The following is a 17,352-nucleotide window of genomic DNA, read 5'->3' on the forward strand; positions in this document are numbered from 1 at the left end:
TAGTAACTATGTGAAGTGATGGATGTGTTAATTAACCTGATGTCATAATCATTTCATGATACATACAAAATATAGATTCTTTTTCTTTTGAGGGGCATGAGGGACAAAGAGAGAGAGAAGGAGAGCCCAATGCAGGGCTCGATCTCATGACCCTGAGATCATGACCTGAGCTGAAATCAAGAGTTGGATGCTTAACCAACTGAGCCACCCAGGTGCTCCCACATAATGCATAACAATATATAATCATCATATACACCTTAAATATACACATTTTTTTCAATTATACCTCAGTAAAGCCAGAGGGAAATAATTAAATAAATCCACCTGAGTGGTCTAAAGATGGCAAAGACAGTGAGATTTGAGTGGGGCTTTAGGGAAGGCAGGACTTCCTCAAGGGGGCCAAGGAAGGTCATTTTATGGAGAAGAATGTTGCAGAAGAGACCGTCTCTTTGCCCACTGCCAAGCTTGTTGCAAACTACCTGGGGGACTCCACTGTCTCTCTATCTATAGATAGTAGTCCAGAAGTTCATGACGTAAGGAGCATGAGGAACCTAAACAGACAGAGAGTGGGATATGTGAGAGGGGAGGAAAAGAAGGAAGAGAACTGGAAGCCAGAGGAACGAAGACTCACTGGACCTCTAGACCTCTAGAACTTCTTATGCTGAAGGAGCTGGGAGGGAGGAGTTGTATTACAAAATCCTGGGAAGATTCCTTCTTTCAAGGGAACAATCTCCCCCACCCCCTATTATTTTAAAATCAGGTTTAAAAATACAATACTGCCTTTGCTGAAAATGAGGCATCCATGTCCTGGCATTATCTGCCACAAGGAAGTTCAGCTATCATATTTAACCCCACAGCTGTCTTTCACATTTTTTTTTCAAAGATTTTATTTATTTATTCATGAGAGACACAGAGACAGAGGCAGAGACACAGGCAGAGGGAGAAGCAGGCTCCATGCAGGAAGCCCAACGTGGGACTCGATCCCAGGTCTCCAGGATCATGCCCTGGGCTGAAGGCGGTGCTAAACCGCTGAGCCACCTGGGCTGCCCTCTTTCGCATATTAATACAATTTTGATTGCAAAGGCAGCTTTTTGTGGATACAGTGATAAGAACAGTAAATATAGATTTTATGATGAAATACATACATTGTCCTGATGCACCTGTGCCTTGTTAATTGCTTACTCAACATAGTAAATACCAAAGAGACATGAGTTTGTTTGTTTAATCATGCCATGGGAGCACAGGAATGAATTTTAAACAGATGCTTTCTTAGGGGCCACAGCATTTTATTTCTTGATTTTGATGATGGTTACATGGATATTTGCTTTCTGTTTAAACTGTCCATATATGCTTTATGCTCACTGTTTTTGTGCTCTCTCTCTCTTGTACATATACCCACATATACAGGAGAAGAAATAAGAAAGAAGTGAAAAGTGGGGGGAAAAAAACGACCCTTAAGCTGCTGTTTGCTCTATACTCAGCAACCACAAAAGATTTACGTAATAAAAGTACTCATAGAAAAAGTCTTAGCATTAATCTAGAAAGGAATACTGGTAACCTATTGCTTCTATACTTGTCCTACTTTCTTGGCATTGGCCATTCTTTGCTATTTAATATAGCTGAGAGAGGGCTATTTTTTTCCATAAAGTCTTAAATATCCAGCTGCCTCTTATAAGAAAGTATTACTCTGCGCATTGCCGACCTTGTTGCAAGCTATCTGGGTGGTTCCATTATCCTTGGGTCTAACGGAATATACATATACACCAAAAAGAATGTATATGAAAAGAAAAGAATGTGGGGCACCTGGGTGGCTCAGCGGTTGAGCATCTGCCTTTGGTTGTGATCCGAGGGTCCTGGGATAGAGTCCCACATCACGCTCCCTGCGTGGAGCCTGCTTCTCCCTCTTGCCTATGTCTCTGCCTCTCTCTCTGTGTCTCTCATGAATAAATAAATAAAATCTTTTTAAAAAAGGATGTGTATGTGCATGTGTACGTATGTATATGCATATGTGCATGCACATGTGCACACGGGTGCACACACATACACACTCACTTTCCTAATTCCTATATATGCTTCTCAGTTCATTTGTAATGTAAGGCTCAGAGAATCTAGACAATGTGCCCACGATAATACCCGACTCTAGCTAATTGTTTCAATCCATGTTAATTAGGCACTCAGAAATCTTACAATACCTTAGAGTCATCAAATATGGCAAGATGATATTAGTGTGGATACTGAATTCAGTTGTGTTGTACCAGCACCATCAATGTCAGAAAACTGGAAAAAGTAAAAAAAAAAACAAAACTTCTTAGGTCCTTGGTATGACAATATTTTGAAAATCTGGATCCATAAGTAGGTGGAATGGAAGAGAATAGATTGTTCATCCATTTAGAAGCCCTAGCAGAATAATCATAAGGTGAATGCAACCAATGGGCTGGTAGGTGTAATATTTTTAGGCCCTACTAGTAGAAATGTCATCAAATATACCTTCTCTCTGAGAAGTAAAGTCTCTTATGTCATATGAAAGTATCATTGATTCACTGCTCAGACTTGGGTCTGAGAAACAGATGACACAGAACTTTTTCAAAAAGAAGCCTGCTTCATGCTAGCAATGACATGGTCCTTAATTTTGCAAGTACCCTATAGTGCTCACTTTAACAGCACATATACTAAAATTGCAAGTACCCTGTACTTTTCATCAGCCCCAAACGAACTAAGAACTATAAGTGGGTCCCAGTCCCTGAGACAAATTCTCTGAATTCATTTTTCAACACAGTTAACAATGATCAATGAATTGGCCAGGTTTTCTCAATCTTAGATTCTCAAGGATGTCTTTTGAATACATTAAAATGGATCCTTTGGGGTGCTGGGTGGTTCAGTGGGTTGAGCATCCAACTCTTGACTTCAGCTCAGGTCATGATCTTAGGGTTGTGAGACTAAGTCCTACATTGGGCTCCACGTTCAGCAGGGAGTCTGCCTGGGATTCTCTCTCTCCTTCTCCCTCTGCCCTCTCTGCCCCACTAGCTCTCCCTCTCTTTAAAATAAAAATAGGGACACCTGGGTGGCTCAGCAGTTGAGGGTCTGCCTTCGGTTCAGGGTGTGATCCTGGGGTCCCAGGATGGAGTCCCACATTGGGCTTCCTGCATGGAAGCCCATGCTTCTCCCTCTGCCTGTGTCTCTGTCTCTCTTTCTGGGTCTCTCATGAATAAATAAATAAAATTTTTCAAAAAATAAAAAAAACTGCTAGGAATTACCAAATTACCTTCCACAATATTTGCAACAATGTGTATTATACAAACATTATGTGAGATATCTGTTTCTGTACTCGCTTTTCCAATAATGGGTATCATCAAACTTAAATTGTTGATCATCTGACAAGCAAAAAAAATTATGTCTAGTCACTTTTGTTCCTTTCTCATTGCTTAATTATTAGTTGAAGCCAAGCATCACTTTGTGCTTTTTTTTTTTTTTTTTTTTTTTTTTAAGTAACTGGTATGTCTCTTTGGTGAACTGCTAGTTCATATCTTTTGTTCTTTCTTAGATTATCTATTTCAGTTGGATTATAAGAGAACATGACTCTATTCCAGAAACCAATGTTGCACTGTATGTTAACTATCTAAAATTTAAATTAAAAAAAAAAAAAGGAGAGAGAATATAACTCATTTTTACCCTTTGATACAAAAGTGCTGGGATCCCTGGATGGCGCAGCGGTTTGGCGCCTGCCTTTGGCCCAGGGCGCGATCCTGGAGACCCGGGATCGAATCCCACATCAGGCTCCCGGTGCATGGAGCCTGCTTCTCCCTCCGCCTGTGTCTCTGCCTCTCTCTCTCTCTCTGTGACTATCATAAATAAATAAAAAATTAAAAAAAATTAAAAAAAAAAAGTGCTGAAGCCACACAGTGACTGACTCACTGGCTTTAGACTAGAGCAGTCACTATCTTCTCCCTTTCCTGTTCATTGTAGGGAAACTCTGCTTAGCTGACTTGGGGTTGTTTGAAGTTCCCCTGGCATACTGATTTCAAGTTTATACTTTAAAATTTCCTATGTAAGTCCTTTGATCTGTGTTTTTAGTTGAAACCATAAACAGTGGATGTAAAATGGTACTGGATTTATTCCACTCTGCAAGATAGAGTTGCAGGATAGCACACTTTGTAAGAGTATTTTGGCAATGCATCTCCAAAGACTTAGACATCTACATACCTTTCCCCAACAATTCCACTCTATGACTAACAGCAGAAAATGGTGACTACATTAGGATATGTGCATATAGTAGAATACTATGTAGCTATCTAAAATGATATAGAGAATATATAATGGTGAGGAAAAGATTCACAGTATATTTCTAAGGGAAAAAAAGTTCTGGTTCCTATTAATGGCAAGCTATGTTATTTGGTTGATGAACTTTCCTACCATAGACAATTACTACAAATGAGGAATAAAATATTAAAAGCTAACAAACCAAGAGTTTTAAAAATGATCTGAAATTGCTAACCAGATAACAAGGAATCATAAGAACACTATAGCGAGACATAGCAAGAAGCCAAAGAGGTATGTGGCCAACTTTTGCCCAGAGGATGTTTGCTGGTCCAGACTAAGCTCAGCAGAAGACCAGGGCTGCATTTGAGGCAACTTCAGAGTCTTATAAGGATCCAGAGGTCAAAGCCTAGGCCCATCAATGAAGGTGATCTAATGGGAGTCCTACCCACAGGAATTAGAGACCCTAAAAGAACACTTTTGGAAAGTAAACCTACCCCTATCACTCAGTGCTAAAGGTCTATATACAGAGTTGCCTTGGTGCTGAGCAGAATTGGAAAGGGGGGCAGAAATCCATCATTAAGAGGGTATAACCATGGGCTAGTCCCTTTCATGGATTCCAGTCCAAATTCCCAACACCGGAGCGATCTAAGAATACATAGACAATGCATTTCAAGTGGCATCAGATTAGTAGCTCCCCCAAGTATCAGGAGAACCAAAAGCAAACCTTCTCGGAAGGAGAACACTTTTCTCTTAGGTCTTAGGGTTCATGAAAATAAGTTTTGAGGAACAGTGAAAAATACACACACAAAGACACATCAAAGGAAACAAATAGAATACGGCCCAGTCAGATATCAGATAGTTGGGTAATCATTCATTCGTTCCACATTCAACACATATGAATCAACACACACTGTTCTAGGGGCAAAGATGTAACAGTGAGCAAAATAGTTAAATATTCATGTCCTCATGAAGCTTCATGCTAAGGGGGGAAAACAGAAAACAAATAATAAATGTAAAGTAAAAGTAAATTACAGAGTATATTGATGGCTACAGGTGCTAAATTAAAAAATAAGGGCAGGGTAGGGAAGGTCTGGAGTGTCAGGTGGCCAATTTAAATGGGGATCATTGAGAAGGTGACACTTGAAGAAAGAACTGAAGGAAACGGAGTGAGTCATGCAGATATCTGGAATGAGAGCACTCAAGAAGAAGGAAAATCCAATGCAAAGACACTGTGGTGCAGTGGTGAGCTCAAGAAGTAGCCAGGAGGCCAGGGGCAGGAAGGGGGTGAGTGGGAATAGTAAGATGAAGCCAGTTCACAATAAACCTGTTGACCCTGAGAACAACCACTCAGAGATCACACCCGTTATCACTAAAGATCTCAAGCAAGGAGGTGGGTTTGTCGGTTGGTTGGTTGGTTGGTTGGTTGGTTTTATTAGCCCCCTCTCCTCACCCTCAGGGAACATTTGGCAATGTCTGGAGATAGTTTTGGTGCTGTAACTGGGAGGGGGACTGCTAATGGCATTTAATTGGTTAATGGCATCTAATTTTCCAGGAATGCTGCTGAACATCCTACAAAGCTCAGAACAGCCTCCACAACAAAGAATTATCCTGTCCAAAATGTCAATAGTGCCAAGGTTAAGAAACCCTGAATTAGACATATAAGTGCAGAAGTCAAAATACAGATGGATATACAAGTCTGGAATTCAAGAGAGAAGTCTGAAGGAGGTATAAATTTGGAAATCTCAAACAAATAGATGGTGTCCAAAGCCTTGGAGCTGAATGAGATCATTGATGGAGTGAGTGTAGAAGGGGAAGAGGTATGAGTGCCAGGGGCACTCCAACATGAAGAGGTCAGGGAGAAGAGGCGAGAGGGACACCTGAGTGGCTCGGTAGTTGAGCATCTGCCCTCGGCTCAGGGTGTGGTCCTGGGGTCCCAGGATTGAGTCCTGCATCGGGTTCCTTGCTGGGAACCTGCTTCTCCCTCTGCCTATGTCTCTGCCTCTCTCTCTTTGTATCTCTCATGAATAAATAAATAAAATCTTTAAAAAAAGGGGGGGGGTGCTGAAGAAGGTGAGAGAGCGAACAGGAAGGACTGAGGAGGAGGAGGTGGAGCTCTGGAAAGAGGGGAGATGTGAGATAAAGCCACCTACAAGAGGGGCAGAGAAAACAACCATGGAAGTCCATTCAGTGTCAGGCAAGGTGAAGGATTTTTTTTTTTTAAAGATTTTATTTATTTATTCATGAGAGACACAGAGAGAGGCAGAGACATAGGCAGAGGGAGAAAAGGCTCCCTATGGGGAGCCTGATGTGGGACTCCATCCCAGGACCCTGGGATTACGCCCTGAGCCAAAGGCAGATGCTTAATCACGGAGCCACCCAAGCGTCCCATGGTTAAGAACTTAAAATAAGATCAGTCATTCAGCTACATGGATGCAGGTACAGAGTTCCCAGAGACTTGGACTTAAACAGTGTGGTTGCCTTGCCAGACAAGTAAGATGAGCCACCAGGGCAAGGGACTGAGAGTGTAAGGGGGGAGAAGCTCTAATGAGTAACTAGGAACAGAGGCTCTGCAAGGAAGGAAAACATCAAAAAGTCAGAGGCAGTGAAAAGGAGGTAGGATGCATGGATTCTAGATCAGGAGGATGGAAAAATTGTTGGGGTTAGTGCCCTAGGGTGAGATTAGGAGAGGGTGATAAGAGTGGGTTGTATGCAGTTGAGATTGTGGAGGATTGAAATGTTTGGTCTTGAAAAACTGTAAGGAGTAAAACAAACAAAAAAACAAAAAGCCACAAACAACTCTAAAGAGTGAATGGCTGAGGCAGAGGAGAATTCAAGAAACTGAAAAGCAAGATTGTTGGAAGATCATGTATGGGGCACACTGAAATCACAACAGCAGTGGAGAGAGTGGGAGCAAAAGGGAGTTAAAATCATTCAGAAGGGACGGGGTTGGAACCCAGGGGCTAGTGGAGAATGGCAGCCAGGCAAAGAGCAGGTTATAACACTGTAGATAGGGGAGAGACATGGCCTCACTTCTGTTCACATGTTCTATAATAAAAACCTATTACTTCTCAAAAAATAATTCCAAAAAGAAGTATTATAAAATCGTAGGGCCATCTCAAACAGTCTTTGGAAAGAGCCAGACATAGGTGAGTACACGTACACACTCATGTACGCATGCGCAAACACACACAAACACACAGATCTATATACCTGATAGGAGTCTTTGATATAGATTCTATGAGTTACATGCTTCAGAATAAAGGCGTTAAAAATAGCAAAAACTCTTACACACAAAAAGCAGCAGTACAAAGTGAATATTCTATTAAAAATTGTGAAGCTGGAGAATGCTGTTCTGTGTTAGTAAATAACAGCAATGTATACTCTATCTACCTCAGATTCAAATTATTATTTTACTGAGTTCTGCTTTTTTTAAAAAAAGATTTTATTTATTTATTCATGAGAGACAGGCAGAGGGAGAAAAGCAGGCTTGTGCCCCATGCAGACCCGATCCTGAAACTTCAGGATCACGCCCTGAGCTGAAGGCAGACACTCAACCACTGAGCCACCCAGACGCTGGGTTCTGCTTTTAAAAAAACCAGAATCGTGAATTTTATTTGTGAGTAAACAAAGTTACATCTGAATCTCTCTCTTCCTGAGAAGATTATCATATATTTTTGAAACAGAAAATTAGGAAAACATTTAATTCTTCCAGTTTTTACAGCATTATCCTTTTGGGGGAGGTGGGGAGAGAAGAAAAAGAAAGCAATAGAGTATGTTTTCAGGTTTTATCCACCCCTCTGGGTAAGCCAAATTCTTATGACCCTTTAAATCTTTAAATTTTGCCTAATATTAACCTTCTCTGTTTTCTCCTTTCAGCAGTGGGCCTTGGCCTACCCTCAAAAACCCCTAAAAGCAAGAAGAGAGGAAGTAGAAGGGCAGTAAGTGGTGGTGCAGAATGAGGAAGAATGGTTTTGCACTTGAGGTGGCCAGAATGATTTCACATGTAGCATGGTTACCCGATACCAAGCCATAAATGTCTAAGTATAATTTAGTGTTTGTATTCATCCACTGAAGCAAACAGGGTAAGATTTACCCAATGAGCATTTATCATTCTGTCCTGTTTCAAAGCTATAATTTACAAAGCAGTAGGAAGGGTTTACATGCTGGCTATGACGTGCTCACCCTGCTGAAAATTTCTTGCCCATCTTTATAACCACAGCCCCTGTACTTAATTCAGCTTCCAGTTACAATGCGTTTCTTCTCAGGTTATCACAACGATATTCTAATAAAGTTGTAGGGGTTAATACTATTACTGGCTTCTTTAAAAATGAGAAGCTCAGGGGCACCTGGGTGGCTCAGTTAAGCATCTGCCTTTGGCTCAGGTCATAACCCTGGGGTACTGAGATCGAGCCCCGAGTTGGGTGCCTTACTCAGTCAGGAGTTTGCTTCTCCTTCTCTCTCTGATCCTCCCTGCTGCTTGTGCTCTTGCTCTCTCCCATGAATAAAAAAGAAAAAAAAATCTTTAATAAGTAGGAGGCCCAAAGTCCCAAGTGCTAAAGGCCAAGTCCCAAATCTGTATTTGCCAGCCTCGAACAGGCCTTGGACAATGTTATGCCCTTCCCTTATCTACTCTGGATCCACACATCCAAAGTCGGGTTCATAGCCAGAGGCACACTGGAAAAAGCACTGAATTTGAACTCAGAAACCCTCAGTTAAAAGTACTGCCTCATCTATTTATCAGCTATGTGCCTGTGAACAAGTGACTTAGTATCTTCTCACCTTGGTTTTCATGTATAAAAAGGGGATAACAACTGTTCCGCCTATTTTAGGGAAGAACAACTAAGAGAATACGTGTGGAAACTCACAGTAAGCTATTAACAGCCACATAAATGTCATGTATTATACAAGGTCCAGCTTGGGTCCTTCTTAATCCAGGGAGCCTTCCAGCTTTTCAATCTAGCCTACACTGAATTCCCCCTGGCATTTCCTGCCATGCTATTTATCTTAGCACTTGATATATTTGCTCTTGCATTGTTACTCAAAGATTCCCTCAGTCAGGCATATCTCCCTACGCGGAACCTAGCATAGGATCGTAAGCACAGCAGTGCTCTCTCTATCCTTAGTGTCATGAATGAACTGGAGGAAACAGAGAGTAGAATTTGACCTTCTTGGTACCACAGTGCTCATTTCTACAAGAAATTTTTTTTTTACAAGAAATTTTTTTTAAAGATTTTTTTTTTTTAAGATTTTATTTATTCATTCATGAGAGACACAAAGAGAGAGGCAGAGACATAGGCAAAGGGAAAAGCAGGCTCCCTACTGGGAGCCCAATGCAGGACTTGATCCCAGGACCCCAGGATCATGACCTGAGCCAAAGGCAGACACTCAACCACTAAGCCACCCAGGTGCCCCTCTACAACAAATTTTTTAAAAGACTTTCCCTAGGATATTCAGTTATAGTCATATTCTCATGAAAGGGCACTATTCACTGGAAAAATGTTCTCTTTAAAAGATGAGGGTACTGGGTCTAAACTGCTTGAGGGAACAGAAGTATGGCCCAATCACAGGTAAGATCCCAGAAGCTCCCCAAGTCAGAGGAATCCTGCCAAGAGTGCCTGGAGAGGGAATAATTTTTCCCCACGTTACTCTCCTTAGGTTAAGGAGGCCTCACAGGGGGATCCCTGGGTGGCGCAGCGGTTTGGCACCTGCCTTTGGCCCGGGACCCGATCCTGGAGACCCGGGATCGAATCCCACATTGGGCTCCCGGTGCATGGAGCCTGCTTCTCCCTCTGCCTGTGTCTCTGTCACTGTGTGTGTGTGTGTGTGTGTGTGTGTGTGTGTGTGTGTGTGTGTGACTATCATAAATTTAAAAAAAAAATATATATATATATATATATATAAAAGGAGGCCTCACAGGGAAAAGGCCTCACTTGCAAATCAGGCAGCCCTTGTTTGACTTCTATAGGCAATAAGGTATCCTAAAGGATTTCAATTTCTCCTGGGGAAGATGCATTCAAAGTACATAGAATATTTTCCTCAAAGGCTCTTGGTAGCTTTCCCACAAAAACCCAGAGACTTAGTAGCACTTTACCTGATCTTTGTAAACCAGCCTGCTGGGGCTCGACCGAGGTTTGTCTTTAAATGAGTAAGTGGCCACTTGCTTCTTTAACAAGTCCAAGAAGTCAGGAGGTGTGTACAGGGGAAGGTCATTTAGGACTGGATCATTTCTTTGCACAAGAGGTGGTTTTTTCCTTCCTTCGTTTTTAAAATTGTAGGTTGCTATTACTGGATTTAATAAGGATTCTTCAATGAAAGTTTTCAAGTGGTAAGTGCCAGGGATAGGAGTATTCTGTGGAAAGTTGATACCATTTTTCAGATCAGTGTGTAAACTGGTAACATCCCCTAAAGCATCATTTGTAGAAGGGTCAGTCACTCTTAAGGAACATTTCTTTCTGTTTTTTTATCGAATTAAGTAAATGCTCTTGACACAGTAATATTTCAAGAGAATCATGATTATTTCCTTTCTGAGACAATTGCTGAATTATAGCAAATGGGTTGTGGCCATTGTTGAAGTTTTAACTTTTTAAAAAGTGACTTCGGAGATACTAACACTTGAAATGCAGGTGAACTATAAATGTCAGGTCTCCCTTGAGACCACTCAGGACAGTTTCCTGACTTAAAAAAAAAAGTTAGCCTACTTCTGCTTGGCAGACACTACACGTTTCTTTCTAGCCCTCAAGTGAGAAGCTAAAAAAATAAGAACATGAGACGGGATGAACTGAGAAAGCATGTGGTCTAATCAGTCCATAAGAGGTTTGGTACTTTCAAATCACCACAGTGTGGCTGAATGGCTCGACCTGTAAGTTTAGTCAATGTTGCTTTTATGGCTGACTTACTACTGAGCACCCAGCCTGGTGCCACCATTAAAATTAGTTCAGTTTCAAGAAGGCTTTGGCCCATGGCCCCTCTATTATTGAAGAATGTGGATAGAAAATATTTCTACAATATAGAAATGATGTCTTTTGAAAGGGGGATCTTCTGGTCATTGTTCTTTCATATATTACCACCTTGCTTTCTTACATTGACCATGTTAACTGAACTATCACAGGCCCTAAATCCCATCTAACCAAGATAAAAACTGAAACCCAACCCCCTTTTTTAGACTGGGGGCTTGTTCTTGTGTAATCTCACCCAGATCACAAACTAGATTGACCTTATCTAGCTATCCTGTAAAGCACTTAGACTCCTAGAGTTGTTTCACTTTTTACTGCATCCATAATTTAGTTCTCAGTCAGATGCTGAGAGTAAAATTATAAATAGGAAATGAGGTGCACTGTTTTCTTACAATTGTTAGTGACTTAAAATGTAAGGCTGATTAAAATATCAATAAGAATACAAATTACTTGAATAGAAAGAATGAAAACACATACTGTTAATGCTATTCTCCACCATCCTTCTCTTTCAAAAGATGATGTCTTCCGGGTTGGTTTCTATTAACAAACATAAAATGTGCTTATTCATTTGAGAGGTGATCCGTGGAAGTCAAATGTATTTTCTTTTCTTTTCTTTTTTTTTTTTTTTTATGTATTTTCTAAAACATTGGCTTGAAAAGATTAATACCTGTATCCAATTGGTCACCCTGAATCAAAATAAAAGCTACATAACGATCAATTTTGCCTGTCATATTTCCTTAAATTACTATTTTATGACTTGATGTGCTTTTTAGCCATTTAAATTCCCTTTGGAAAAATGAGAGTAATAAACATCCTCATCTCAGGGAGATGTCATAAGGAAAATTAGATGTGGCAAAATTTGGTGTTCTTAGGAAGCAAAGAGTTGTGTGAATCCAAAATTGTATTATTATAATAGGTTTATGGTTCAGGTGATTGCACTGGGAGTTCAAGGTAGAAGATAGTCATCAAATTAATGTGATATTGGGATACAAATTCTCAGTGACTTGGCAAATGCTTAAAACTACCATTCCCTGGATTTATATATACTATCAAATATGTATCATACAAATATGATACAGCTACTTTTCTCAGCTTGTCCAGCCAGCTGTGACACTACAGAGGCAGAATGATACAGGAGGGCTTGAACTCCACCTCTGCCGCTTACCAGCTAGGAGCACTAGGCCAGTCACTGAACCCTTATGAGTCTCAACTCCCTCTTGGGAGTATAAAAATAAGGCATTCTACATTTAAAGACTTAAACACACAACCAGTGGTCAATAAATGATAGCTTTATTTTTTAACATCTCATCTGCCAAGTTAAAAAGGAGATGATTTTGGTACTCCCTAGTTTCCAAGGATGCTCTTGGCTTCCACAGTAGGTACTCTATACCCATTTATTATTATTCCACATTTGTTTCAGCCTCACCACCAACAGAGCATGGTTGTTTAGCTTTTTCCTTTTGTGCTATTTTCACTAAATGAAGTCATTAAAACACTGAATGGTACTTCCATTTATAATGATTTTGTTACTACTATAAAATATAGGTTATTTCAAGCAACAATGCATTAGAAATAATAATCTTAGAGTAAAACTGATATAACTCATTCTTCCTTTTTAGCAACTTATATCCACTCTACTTAGAGTGCCCCTGGGCTTTAATTTCACTATGAAATGTGCATCTAACAAAACAAAACAAAACAAAGCAAAACACTGTTTCATACACACTGCTAAGTCTATATTTCTTCCTATATGTTCCCTTTATTAGATTCATGTTGGATCTTCTCTGTTGCACATTTATAGTCACAGAAATCAAACTTTCTCAGGCAGGTCAAGACAAGTCTCCCACCTCTCCCTAGGACCAGGCAAATGAAGTGGAAAGAAGGGAGAAGTAAACACCCTGCTTCTAAAGGAAGGTAATTGGCAGCTGCTGTTTTGTTTTGCCCAAGGCCAGGGATATAAACTCCACCCACCTATCACTTCAAATTCATATTAGGGGGTGAATCACTTTTACAAAAGATAGGCTAAACATCCCTCGCCCAAATATATTTAAAAAGTAAACTAAGGTAGTTTAAAATAGTTTATAAATACGAAAGCAAGAGACAGGCACAAAATCCTGCACTTCGGACTAAGGGGAAACCCATCCTCCCCGCAGAGGGAGAGGTCAAAGCAGCTGTGCAGCGCAGCTGGTAGTACAGGAGGAGGAAAGAAAAAACGGAGGACAAAGGGCAAATGGAAGGATGAGGGAGAGCAAGGGAAGAGGAAATAAAACCAAGTAGACCTCAGATAAAGATCAGGACTGGACTGCAGGATAGGTAGGAGGGCAGGGTCAGGGAGGAAGGGCAAACCGAGGAGCACAAGGGCCCAGCATTAGAGACGTGGGAGTTGGGGCAGGAGCCTGCCGGGCGGGCGGGGGATGGCGGGCAGGGGGGCTGGGTGGGGGGGCGGGGAGGACGTCTGTACCGAGGCGGTGACCAGCGAACTGCCAGGCCCCAGGTCATCCCTGAGGCTGTTGGAGGTGATGGCGACTGGCTGGTCCATGGCGGCCTCCTCGCTCCCTCCCTCCGCCAAGCCTGGCGTCCGGTTGCTAGGAGGCGCCTGGGGCCCGCGAGCTCGGGAGCGCGCGCAGGCGACCGCAGGGGACCGCCTGGCGTCGTGTCCAGCTGGGGGTGGAGGTAGGGGTGGGAGTGGGGGGGGGAGGGAGGCGGGCGCACTGAGGCCCGCGCCACCCGGTGCGCGCAGGAAACGGCTCGAGGCGCGGTCGCTCACTGCAGAGAAAGGCTAGAGGGCCCCGGAGGCGCTGCAGAACCTGGGGCGGGGAGCTGCAGCGGGGGACGCTTCTGAAAGAAAAGAAGGTTTGGGCGAGCCTGAGCGCACCGTAATCCCCACCGGCCTTTTCACATAGAAGAACCCCGCCCCACATCCAGGGAGACAGGGAGACAGTAGGCTTCGTAGGCATGCTTCACTTTAGCGCAAAAATCAGCCTCAGCACCCACTTTCTAAGGTGGCTTCTAAGCTCCTCTGGATGGAAATTCTGGGGGTGTTTTCTTCTCTTGCCTGATTTTAGGAGTGTGCACTCGCCAAAGCAGGCTTCCCTAGCTGTGAAACCAAGGACCACCGTCCTTCTGATAGACCCTTTTCCCTTCCAGCCTCTCTTAGCTGTAGCTTCTCAGCCTTACAAACATTCTCATCTTCAGAAACAAACCCTCCCCCCAACCTTAGTAATTCCGTTTTATGGAGTACCTGCGGTGTTCTAAAAACTTCATACACATTAATCTAATTCAATCCGCACAACAACCCTGTGAGGTAAATACTAATTCCATTTTATGAGTAAGGAAACAGGCTTACTTGGACAGTTTAGCATACGTAGTTGAGTGGGCATCACAAGTGGCAGAGGCAGAGTTCAAATCCAGATCTTGTTCCAGCACCCCACTGTCCACTATACCATAAAGTCTCTCCTCCCTTTCACAAATTTCTAGAGGAGACTCCGGTCTTTCGCCTCTCCTACTTCCCTAAAGCCATCTTAATCTGACACGTGTACACACCTTTCTATTAAAACTGCACTTGCTCGGGATCCCTGGGTGGCTCAGCAGTTTAGCGCCTGCCTTCCAGTCCAGGGCGTGATCCGGAGCCTGGGGGAGGGGGGCGAGGGGGACGAGCGGGGGGCGGAGATCCCGCATCGGGCTCCCTGTTTAGAGACTGCTTCTCCCTCTGCCTGTGTCTCTGCCTCTCTCTCTCATGGATAAATAAAATCTTAAAAAACAAAACAAAAAACCACCAAAACTGCACTTGTTGAACTAGCCAGTGATCCAATCACCAAATCCAATGGGGACTTTTCAACTATCAAACCTGATCCCGTTGGTCACTGCTGCATTTATTACCCCACTCCCTCATTCTTGAATATCTTTCCTCCCGTGATTATTAGGATTTGACCACTCTCTTCTGCCATTTGTCTTCTATAAAGGTGATAATAAATTGGTACCTATCCACACAGAGCGATTAAGACTAACTTGAGTGAAATGTTTGGAACCATGTCTGGCACAGTGTATTCAGTAAATACCGACAAATCATTGCCTTTGGGACAAAAGCAAAATTCACAATCCAGTTTCCTTTCCTTTTCCCTCATTAGAACCTCACACTGATGTAATACATGGAAACCCCATGCCATCTTCACACTTTGGTCTCCCCTTATGCAACAATGCTATTTATTGTACATGCTACAATGCTCCCCTTCCTCAACAGCCTGGCAAACCTCGAGTTGCCTCTGAGAAGTCCTCCTTGGCCTAATCCATTGTACCTCAAAGGACCCTGTGCCTATCTGCTGGAGGATTCATTTTGACAAACTGTTTCTCCCCTAATTTTTAAACACATTCCAAACACAAGTTTTTGTCTTAATTCTGAGTCTTCTGAACAACCAGAAGGATTAAAATATTTCAACAAATGACCACTTCAGAGGATAATCTAGCACAGTGCTTTTCAAAATGTGCATACAAAACACTTGGGATCTTATGAAAGCAGATTCAATTCTGAGGCAAGTGCCTAAAATTCTGTAGGTGACTTTTTGAGTAGTGAGACTCCATTTAAATTTCTCTTAATGGGATTCTAAATTCAACATAACCTTTAAAAAAGGGGGGGGGGGGCAAGCAGGCACCAAGTTTGAAATCACAACTGACAAAGAGGCTAATAGCCAGTTTTCACAAATATAAGAGATTTAAATCAAGTCCATCACTGTTCCTAATTTCACTTTCTTATTTTGGCTGAGCCTGTAAAACTGGCTCAGCAGACTAGGGACTGGTACTCTAGAGACTAAAGGAATATGATGAAAGGTACAGAGAAGTCTAGAAACCCATACAAGGTGTGAAATAGAAAAGAACATCTAGATGAGAAAATAGTTTAGAGAATCTCAAAAATAGAAACAGCATAGGTCAAAGACTTCAAGGACTTCACCAATAAGACAGATTAAGCATGTAGGATAAACAAAATGTCCTCTTAAGAAAACATAGTCTTGTACAGTAATCACTGAGAAAAATTTAAAATTTTCAGGTTATAACAGTAGTTTTAAAAGGGGGGAAAAAAAAATAAAAGGGGGGAAAAGTATTTCTGAGACTACACTAAGTAGAGGTCAACAGTATCTATGCTATGCATCAGATCTTTAATAAAAATTCTGTAAAATACATCCTAAAGCATGGATCACTTCTAACTGCAGCATTCTAACAATTTTTGTTAGAATTATCTGAGAGCAAACGTGCTACAGATAGCAGTTGAGGTAATAATTACCAATTACCGTGATCCTGCTAAAATAAAACAGGCAGTATGGTTAAGATTTAAAGATAGGTTTTAAAATTAGTCCGGAGTTCCATTAAGATTGTTGTAGAGGGACGCCTGGGTGGCTCAGAGGTTGAGCATCTGCTTTTGACTCAGAATGTGACCCCAGAATCTGAGATCGAGTCCTACATCGGGCTCCCTGCGAGGAGCCTGCTTTTCCCTCTGCCTAGGTCTCTCATGAATAAATACATCTTAAAAAAAAAAAGAAAAAGAAAAAAAGATTGTTGTAGAAGGCAGAACTGAGATTTGAATCCAGCTCATTATGTGCCCAATATGACCAGTTAAATTATATAAACTGTTCTATACTTCAAGGAGGCTCCTGAGTGGTGCAGTTGGTTAAGCATCTGACTCTTGGTTTCAGCTGTTGTGATCCGGGTCATGAAATTAAGGCCCAAGTCTGGTCTGCACTCAGCAAGGTTTTAGTTTCTCAATCTCCCCTCTTTTCCCAACACCACCCCTCTCTCAAAAACAAACCTTTAAAAACACCCCATAACCTGCTGTATACTTTTAATTTCCTATAAAAATCAATACTGACTGTGACTTTTGTGAATATAAAAATCAGCAATTAATGATATACCCCAAAATAGTGTGCCCCCTTCTACCTTGTTAAACTTGAAAATGTAGGAACTGGAAGAACTACGGAACTGGGAAAGATGGACTTTGACCAATTCCCTCATTTTACAGTTGGAACTGGGGGGTTTTACAGCATAGTATTATCGACTGAGCACTTACTGCAAAAATGCACAGACTATGCTATGTGCTTTACCTTCATATTGTAAAAGCCAAGTAAAAAATAAAAACAAAAACAGTTGGGTAAAT

At 41.7% G+C, this 17,352-nt stretch overlaps 1 protein-coding gene across 3 annotated transcripts in view; it reads right to left on the minus strand.

Moving 5' to 3' along the window:
• STPG4 (sperm-tail PG-rich repeat containing 4) overlaps positions 1-13,749 on the minus strand; it is a 38,535-nt gene extending 24,786 nt beyond the window's left edge. For 2 of the 3 annotated variants that reach the window (XM_041757165.1, XM_041757166.1), the window contains exons 1-4: positions 13,672-13,749; positions 11,688-11,747; positions 10,349-10,606; positions 2,193-2,277 (exon numbers count right to left, since the gene is read on the minus strand). In XM_041757165.1, the coding sequence (XP_041613099.1) occupies positions 2,203-2,277; positions 10,349-10,606; positions 11,688-11,747; positions 13,672-13,749 (471 nt within the window). In that variant the 3' untranslated portion in view covers positions 2,193-2,202. The remainder of the gene's footprint in view (positions 1-2,192; positions 2,278-10,348; positions 10,607-11,687; positions 11,748-13,671) is intronic. The other variant, XM_041757164.1, reaches the window with a different exon arrangement.
• Positions 13,750-17,352: the final 3,603 nt, after the last annotated feature.

The sequence above is a fragment of the Vulpes lagopus genome, chromosome 5 (assembly GCF_018345385.1).
Source record: "Vulpes lagopus strain Blue_001 chromosome 5, ASM1834538v1, whole genome shotgun sequence".
NCBI lineage: Eukaryota > Metazoa > Chordata > Mammalia > Carnivora > Canidae > Vulpes > Vulpes lagopus.